At 44.5% G+C, this 9,758-nt stretch overlaps 1 protein-coding gene across 1 annotated transcript; it reads left to right on the forward strand.

The window, feature by feature from the left end:
- The first annotated feature begins 3,668 nt into the window (after nucleotides 1-3,668).
- Nucleotides 3,669-3,860, forward strand: SMIM43 (small integral membrane protein 43). Its single transcript, XM_045550696.1, has one exon. It carries the CDS (start codon nucleotides 3,669-3,671, stop codon nucleotides 3,858-3,860), a length of 192 nt encoding a protein of 63 aa, XP_045406652.1.
- Nucleotides 3,861-9,758: the final 5,898 nt, after the last annotated feature.

Raw genomic sequence — 9,758 nt, forward strand, 5'->3', positions numbered from 1 at the left:
GGGGAGGAGACTGTGGGGATGAAAGATGCATGAAGTCCAACTCCGAGTGGGGGAGGAGGCGTGCTGTGTTGAGTGGGAGCACCCTGTGGGCAGTGGGACAGGACTGTAGTGACACAGCTCCCTCGACCTCACCTATTTGTGCATCAAGAGGGCTCACTTTTTAGCTGTTGGAACCAGCCAGGGTCTTACCTACGATGAGTGTCCTTTCTGCCTTTTAAAATGCTCAGGTTTTCTTTCTATGGATTTCCATGAATGTGCCTCTTTAGGAACAGAAAGATTGGGCCTTATTTTTAAGGAGTCATTTATACACTACAAACCCAAGCTCAGACCCATCGTATGAGGTGTATAAATACGACCAGAGGCTAAAAAGCATCAGGAGCATCTACTAAATGTTACATGTTATTCTTTGTGGCAGCAATATTATTTTAAATACAAATTCTATGGACAGTGAATATGAGGATTTATTAGTTAATATTTACAAATCTACTTAAGCTGCTCAGATAAATGGATAATCTAAATAGTTGCGGTTAGGAAGGCTGAGATGGGTTTGAGCTTGGTAACATGAAACCTTCATCCCTCGGCCTCCTTCCCCAGCGTCCTGCAGGCAAACACTGGGTCATGTGAAGCTTTGACCTTCAAGATTTCAAAGGTAGGAGCCGAGATGTATGTAAGCAATATGTATGCGAATTTTGAAATTTGTTTCTTTTTAGTTTGGTAGTCAAAAGAAAAAATATGGTCACTAATTTGATGGTCTTGCATAAAGAAAAGTGTACTTTTCCCTATGAGGCAGTAGATCAGTGGGGGTGGGAGTGCAGGCTCTGGAGCCAAACTCCCTGGGTTCACAGCCCAGTACCGCCAGTTGCTAGCTGTGTGGCCTTGAGCAGATCACTTAAGCTCTCTGTACTTCTATGTCCATCCTTTGATGGCTTGGATACCTGAATAGCAGTGTGTCAAATGGCATATGCCTTTTCTATCAAACACCTTGTTGATTCTTAAAGAAATTATTTTCAGTTTTCTTAAAGCCAGTCAAATTTAGCAATGGAGAGTATATACCAACTTTAGTGACACTAATGTTAATAAGTCCTGACAAGCCACTACCATTGCATCAGCCCACCTTGTTGACTAGAGTGCTTAACATGTGCAAAGTATGTAAGTAACACTTTCCTTTTTTTTTTTTTTTTTTTTGAGACTGAGTCTCACTCTGTTGCCCGGGCTAGAGTGCCATGGCGTCAGCCTAGCTCACAGCAACCTCAGACTCCTGGGCTCAAGCAATCCTACTGCCTTAGCCTCCCGAGTAGCTGGGACTACAGGCATGCGCCACCATGCCCAGCTAATTTTTCTATATATATTTTTAGCTGTCTGTATAATTTCTTTCTATATTTAGTAGAGACGGGGTCTCACTCTTGCTCAGGCTGGTCTTGAACTCCTGAGCTCAAACGATCCACCCGCCTCGGCCTCCCAGAGTGCTAGGATTACAGGCGTGAGCCACCGCGCCCGGCCCAGTAACACTTTCTTTATGCGTCATCATTCTCATCTGCAAACTGGCATTAACTACTCTGCCTAGCTGCAACAAGCCTTCCTGGTAAACCAGCAGAAGCTTACAAAATGGAAAGGGGGCAGGAGGACCCAGTTTGGGAAAGGGCCAGGAGTTGAGGGTGCTGCTGAGGCAGGCAGGGGGAGCCATCCCCAGTCAGTGCTGGGACCGGTCTGGCCCTCAGAGAGCCCCTGCATCTGGGGTGCACCTGCCCTCCAAACATTGCTCCTGTTCTGTCAGCTCCCAAGCTTCGAAGTCCTGGAATCGAGGATATTTGGCTAAATTTCTGGCATGGCTCTTCCTGCCCTCATCCCCATACTGCATTAAGAGTCGATAAAAGGTGTGGTGTCTCTCGCCTGTAATCCTAGCACTCTGGGAGGCCAAGGTGGGAGGATCATCTGAGCTCAGGAGTTCAAAACCAGCCTGGCAAGAGCAAGACCCTGTCTCTACTAAAAATAGAAATTAGCTGGACAACTAAAAATATGTAGAAAAAATTAGCGAGGCATAGTGGCGCATGCCTGTAGTCCCAGCTACTCGGGAGGCTGAGGCAGGAGGATCCCTTGAGCCCAGGAGTTTGAGGTTGCTATGAGCTAGGCTGATGCCACGGCACTCACTCTAGCCTGGGCAACAGAGTGAGACTCTGTCTCAAAAAAAAAAAAAAAAATACTATATAGGCTGGGATGTAGTCAGGCCTCATCCCCTTGAATTCAGTCTAGAGGGCTCTCCTGTATCTTCACAAATAAAGAATGAAATAAAGTTGGGGGCCCACAAAATGGGCAATGATAACCTGCTGTATCAGCAGTTGTGACAGCCTAGGGGCCATCTTTATCCCCCACCATGTCCTTGGACTCCACACTGAATAGGGCTGAGCTGTGCAACCAGTGGGACATTGCAGAGGTGATGGTGTGTGACTGCAGCTTCTGCCTTGTTCTCTGGGATCACTTGTTCTGGGGGAGGCCAGCAGCTGTGCTGGGAGCACCCAAGCAGTCCTGTGCAGAAGGCTCCTGGGAGGGAGCTGAGGCCTCCCACCAACAACCAGCGTCACTTCCCGGCCACCGGAGTGAGCCACCCCGGAAGTGGATCCTCCAGAGCCAGACAAGCCTTCAGAGGCCTGCGGCCCTGGCTGACCCTGACTATAACCTCATGCGTGACCCCAAGCTGGGGTCGCTCAGCTAAGTGCTCCCAAATTTCCGACCCACAGAAACCGTGAGAGACAACCAATGTTCTCTCTTCATGTTTATGTTGTCTTAAGCTACTACGTGTGGGGGTTATTTGTTACACAGTAAGAGATAAACTGAATTTCTTCCAGGGCTGCACCATATGGGTGATGTCAACCAAACACAGACAGGTATTAGGGACTTAAAGAGTCACTTTGAGTAAATTATTTTGCTCTTTTCACCAAAGAAACTGACTTTCAAGCCAACATTTGAAAGCTTTGTACAATATAACGTTTGAAATGCATTTTAATTGTAAGGCTTTTCCAAATGACCTGTTGTCCACAGAAAAATACACTCCATACTGAGTGCATCTGCATCTCTGAAGAGCAAGGCAGTTTCAACTGGAATTCACTCAGGCACAGTAAATCGTCTCCTCGCACGGAATCATCGAATAGCCTTTCAGACCCCATCTCCACCTTTGCCCTTAATTCCTTAGGGTCTCTGCGCCCTGGCATCACCTGCACTTTCGGAAAGCCGGAACAGGAGGAAATAATGAGAATCAGCAAGGGAGGGGGCTAGGGACCTTACAGGTTATTGGGGGTAGAAATTTTAAAATCATTTGCAAAACATCAGCCCCGACACCCACTGGGCGACGAGTCCTTATCTCTTCTCGTGTCCCCGCCCGCTCTAGTTGGCTCCCAGGAAATCTGCTGGCGCGCTCCAGAGCACAGGGGAGGATCTCAATCACAAGGCTCTCGTGCCTGGCAGCGAGTGTCGGATCCGGATCTCACCAGCTCCTTGGCGCATTTCCTCGCAGCTGGGGGAGGCCGAGCGCGGACCCCGGCGTCGGCGCCCAAAGCGGGGCGCTCTCGCGGGGCGGGCGCAGCGCGCGGGGTGGGTGTGCGGGCGGCGCGCCTCGCCCTGCAGCTGCAGCCCGCGCCGAGCGCGCACGGCCGCCGGACGCCCGCGCCTCCAGCATGGAGTGGGAACTCAACTTGCTGCTCTACCTGGCGCTCTTCTTCTTCCTGCTCTTCTTACTTTTCCTTCTCCTCTTCGTGGTCATCAAGCAGCTGAAGAACTCCGTGGCCAGCACGGCTGGGGCGCTCCAACCCGGGCGCCTCTCGCTGCACCGCGAGCCCTGGGGCTTCTCCCGCGAGCAAGCGGTGTGACCCGGGGTGCGACCGCCGAGCCGCGCGGGCACCGGGCCGGGTCTTCGCCTGGATTCTCCGTCCGCGCGGCCGCCCAGCATCCAGGTGCGGGGCTCCGCGGCGCTGGCAGATCCGTTCGGGCGGGAGAGGGAGCGGCGGAGGGACGAGTGTCTCTGCTCTTTGACATGCTCGGGTGCCAGGGACGGCGGGTGCATGGGGTCTGGGCTGGCGCTGTGCCCCTCGGGAAGGACCCCGAGTTTTTCTGGGACGCGGAGAGATGGAAGAAAGAGGCGATCAGCCTTTGGAGCCCGAATGGCTTTGGGCACCTACAAGCTCTTCTTTCCAGTCCAACTGCATTTTAGCCAGGGGTGGGAAACCAAATTACTCAGATAACTCAGTCTGGCCGCTTCCAAACAAAATCGAATGTCAACCCAAATATCCAAATTTTTGAGAAAGAGTGTGGGCTTTGGGACAGGTGGCAGGAGATCGGCACACTTGAAATATTTCAAACAGGAGACAGTAAATGGAGTTCCGCTGGCGATGCGCAGGGGGGTGGGAGAGAATTCGAGCCAGCAACCCCCTCAGTGCCTGCAGGTGCCACGCAGGGTGGGTTAGAATCTGGGACCGCGCAGGGTGAACGTCATGGCGAGTCATTTGGAAGACGCCTTTGGGTTGGCCGTACGTGGCCTTTTGGGTGATGGTATGGCGGGCGGGCGAAAAGAGGTACCGTTTCCAAGGAGTAGGGCAACAGGAAAAAAAGGACAGGGGGCCGGGTCTGTGGTCTCTGGTTAAACGATTAGAACAGGTTTCGCGGGAAGATTGACGAGCAGGACTAAACTCACCAGTGTACCCTAAGCACGCTCGGGGCAATGCTACTATAGTTTGGGAAATAACTTCACCATCCAGATGCTTTTTCCTAGATTTATGTCGTCTCACATCCTGGAGCGAGCTGCTGCCCTTGGCGGGTGCGCAGAGAACCGCAGCTGCAGCGACAGCTTGGGAATCCTGCAAGAAGGCAGGAACAATGGCAGGTGGAAGGTTTGGTAAGCAAAGCTGCAAATGGCGAGTTGGGACCACCCATGTTTTCACGTTGCCCCTAGTTAGGGCTAAACTCCTGAATTTTTAGGGCCCAAAAAAGTGAGGGGTCATGATGGGGGAAATGGGTCCAATGAAGTAAAGGGCTCTCCCCTACTCAGAACTGGTGAACTGCTGGAACCAAGAAGCCAAACTTACTCCTATCACATCGCAAGAATTAGTGTCTATGTAGAAGATTAGGAAAATTAGAATGGGATGTCAGGAGTGTTTGCAATTTTAACAATCATTCTGCTCTTTTGGAAAACAGTGCAGGAGGTTCTTGGAGTGAAATATGTGATGCAGATATAATTTGTCTTTGATACAGGAAGATGTGGGTTTAGTCATGTTAGAGTGGGATAAGCTATCTGTATCATGAATGTAGTATTGAAAATACTTATTAATTTTAGACACAAAGACAGACCACGTAGAGAGGCTAAAAACAATGAAATACTAAATTTTGCCCAAGCTGGTAATCTAACAGTGAAGTGTAAGGTAATTGTTTTGGTACTTCAAAGGAAGGAAAAAATAGTCTCAGGTGAATAATAATGGGGAAAGTTTTTAGCCTGAGACATTCAGGTAATTTCCCATATTTTGTATTTCACTTTGCCAAAGTAGACCTGTTCTTAATGAAGAAAGTGGTTTATTTTAATTATTAAGTCATGAGCAAATTCTCACCTCTTTGTCAGAGTTATAGTAAGACTTGATTTGAACCCCCAGTTTGAATTCTCCAGATCAACTGCAGTGATTCTGTATTGTGATATGAACAGTAGTTCTCTAATTGGTTGATGTCTGTGCAGTGGCATTTAGTTAACGGGTTGTATGATTAATATAGCCATTGAAGATGAATGTGGGAGTAATTAATTAGCAATTACAGTTGTTTATAAGGATGGAAAATAATCATGTCATACCTTATAATAATCAGAATGCAAATTATTTTAACCACCTGCTTGGCTTCTTGACTTTGTAATCCTTTAATTTTCCTAGCAGTGCCACTGGTGTCCAGAAATTTAACCTGCCCATGATTCTTCCTAGACAGGAGAATTTAAGGTGAGTAGTTTATTGCCATCTCAGTATTAATCCAATCTCTTGTTGGTTCTACTGACTTAGGTTCCTAAGAAAGATGAGGTTGCCTTTCTGTCTTCTGTACAGTGCCATTTCATAACCTCCTTGTAATTGAATTCATTAATTACTAAGTTCCAATTTACCCAGGGAAAAAAAGTGAATATTTATTCTTGTTACTCAAACTCTGCTTAGAACTTGGCCCTAAACTGTGGGAGAATTAACGTGCCTCACATCTGCTCTTTGAACTTGATGCTGTTGGTCCCTTGCCCTGCCTTTGCTTTGTTAGAGACTCTGCTTTTGAAACTTTGACACCTGTAGATGAGCTGCCTTTGTTTATTCATTTAGTCAATCATCATTTTTCCCTGACCCGGTATAGACTGATTTCCCAAATTAGAACTACTTTGAACTCACATTTGTGGCTACCTGTATAGATTTTGGCTAAGATCCAATACTTGAACACCCACAATGGTCTAGGTCCCAGGCTTCTACATGTGGGATACTCCATCCACTGATCTCCCCCTGGTTTAGACAATCACTATGCCAAGTTTGTTTTTAAAGATTGTGTAAATATGGGCTAGACATTAAAGCATTTGATAAGTTAGGAACATTTAAAATGACTGCTTATTATATAAGTGTAACTTGATTATAGAGGATTCTTATGTCTTATTTTCAATAAAAGCCTTTTAAGCAATGTTAGAAGCTGAGTTGAATTTCTTTTTATTTGTATTTTATTAGAAACTGCGTAATTCACATATCACTATGCTTTCCTGCAACTCCAAATAGGCAAAAATTATTTCTTTATTTTACCGAGTTGAATTTCGTACGTTGTAAGAAAATTAACCATAATTCCGTTATGTAATGTTCGTATTTTATTTCAAGTGTTATTATTTCATTATTGTTTCTAAATTGTAGCTGTTCAAAATGACTTCAAATCTTATTAGGACAATCTTGATTGTTGCACTAATTTCCAAACTTGTAAGTACAGTAGATCTTCCCTTCTACTTAGAAAGATAACCACTGTAAGTTGGATGAGAGTGACACCACACTCACATCTGCAAAATCTAAAATGTCTAATAAAGTAGATTCCTATGTCTGAACTTCAATTTTAGGGCACAGCTGTAGATGCAGAACCGATGCCATCTGGTGTGATTCTACAGAATGAGAGAGAAAATTTACCCAGAGTGTGCCATGCACTGGCTTTTCTGGGAATGACAAGGTGCCAGGATTTGTTTTTGGTTCACTTGCAGGGGTGGAAACTTGGAACTAGGTGAGTAAAAAATATGCAATACCCTATTTTTAGCTTGACATTCCATGTTTCCAATTTTGCTATAGTTTCAAAATAAGTGCAATAGAGTTAAATTTTAAATGGCCAAACTTTTAAAGATTGTAAATGGTTAATGCATTTCAGATAGTGGGAAATGTTTTTTTTTTCTAAGTCATACTTACTAATCTAGGGACTTTTAGAATGCTAAACATACAAACATAGTACATAGAAAGTACCTGCAGAATACTGTACTTTAAAAACATTTTTTATAGGTACTCTCAGGTATTTGTGTATATTTAGACTCAATCCACAATTAACACTCTAGGATCATTAGAATATCACTGTCAGGTGTCCATGTCACATACAAAGGAAAGTTAAGAATTGAATTGTAGATCTTTAATATAGACTTTTTAAATTTGAATTAGTGGAAATAAATTTCTCAATTCTCCATTTTTTGTCTACACAAAATAATAAAATTACAGGTTAATAATGATCTGATTAATTATCTGAGTAGTGAGCATCTTCCTATACAGGAAGTTGGGTAGTCAGAAGGGCAGACCTATGTTTGGAACAGTAATCAGAACCTAATAGGCACTCGGAAAAAGCTTCCTGATGGATTAAGGTTAATAAACCCTCTTATTTTCCTTTGTAGCAGCTACTGAGCTAATGGGCCCGATCATTTCTGCCATTATTGGTCTGTAGACAGATTCTGAAGACATAGGTGGGTTCAAGTTAAAACCTTTATATTCAACCTTTCTTTTATTAGTATGACTCTGAAGTTACTTGGATTTATTGAATAGGTTCAGATTCTTCAGGCAAGATTTTTTTAACTTTCAGTTGAAAATCTCATTTTCCTGTTGGGAATTCAGATGGATTGCTATCTTGATAATAGAATAGGAAGTTACTGATCTGAATAGTGGCTTAACCAAATGAGAGGTTTTGTTCTTTCCGGTGTAGCAAGGAGGTTAGAGGTAGGTAACTGCTTGCATTGAGTCAGCAGTTTACAGATGTCAGGCTGAATGAAGGTGGCTGCTGAGGTTCCCTTGACTTTTTCCTCTAGGTTTCAAGATGGTCCCTGCAGCTCCCCAGGAGAAGAAGGAGGAAGCCCAAAGGGAAAACAGGGCATGCCAGTTTGAATCCACTTTCTTTTCAAGAGCTTTCTCAGTAGCCAGAAAACTTTTGCTTCCATTTCATTGGCCTGAATCGTGTCATTGGCTACTTGCTATCTGCAAGATTGCCTGAGAAATGTAGTTTATGCAGCTGGATATATAACTGTCTTCAACAAAAATCCAAATTCTCTTGATAAGAAGATGGTTGTGGATCTTAGGTGGACAACTAGCAGTTTATGCCCTAGTTATAAAACACAGTTGTAAAGGAGTGTAATGTTTGAGAAATATCAAAACTCTATCTCCTTCACAACTGGCAAAACTCCAAGCAACACTGCTCACCTCTGACAGAGTGAAGACATGTCAGGTTTTCTCAAGAAACACTTGAGAGGACTGACCTTTTCTCTCAGACAGTCTACTTGTCCCACATCAGGATTTTCTAGAGGAGGCCTCTGGGGACCTGCATACTTCCTTGGTGGACATAATTTCTTTATGGAGGTTTGGTATAGGATCAAGAATGTTCTACCTTGCTGCTTCCTCATCTGCATCATTTATCCCCTCCCTAATTTTCCTCTCAATTAGATTTTGGTGGAATCTAGGTGTGTGTATTTGATCCTTATAAAAAAGACCATCCCTTTCATGCACGGAGGAGAGTAATCTATGCAAAGAAAAGCTACCTTACTCCCTTCTGTGATTCCACCACCACTTTAGGAATATCCTGGGAGAAGAACTGCCTCTCAGAGCTGCTTCCATAAGCAGCCTACATCCTGGCTAAGCAAAGGGAGAAGAAACACTTCCCACATCCAGGGCTGTCCAAAAGAACTTCGTGTGATGACAGAAATGTTCTATATCTGCGGTGTCCGATACAGTAACCACTAGCTGCATGCGGCTAGTGAACACTTGAAATGTGGCTAGTGTGACTGAAGAAGTAAAATTTAAATTTTATTTAATCATAAGTAATTTAAATAGCCACATGGGGCTAGTGGCATTTGTATGGGGCAACACAGTATGCATTCCTCTCTTGCTTATGTTTTAGAACCAACTGGGAGAGATGTGTGCTTGTTGCCCATGGTCTTCACTGGTCCACCTTGCCATTGAACTTGTCTCCCAGAGGAAAAGAAAAAGTGGCATTTTGAAACTAAATTCAAGATGTTAACTTGACATCTATATGCACATATTCCTGTAAGTGAATGGGATGGTCTCTTGGGAATAGGTCTTGTGATTGATTTTAGTGATAATGGGGAATGGAAAAATGGCATTGTTGGTCTACTCAACCTTCCTAATGGCCATTGTGTGTTCCTAGTCAGTGATTCAGCAGAGATTATTTCCTTCTGTTGTGAAATTTATCCTGTGTTATTTTATTTTTGTAATAATGTGGCTACTAAATGATTATCCTGTGTATGTTTTTTAGTG

The sequence above is a fragment of the Lemur catta genome, chromosome 5 (genome assembly GCF_020740605.2).
Source record: "Lemur catta isolate mLemCat1 chromosome 5, mLemCat1.pri, whole genome shotgun sequence".
NCBI lineage: Eukaryota > Metazoa > Chordata > Mammalia > Primates > Lemuridae > Lemur > Lemur catta.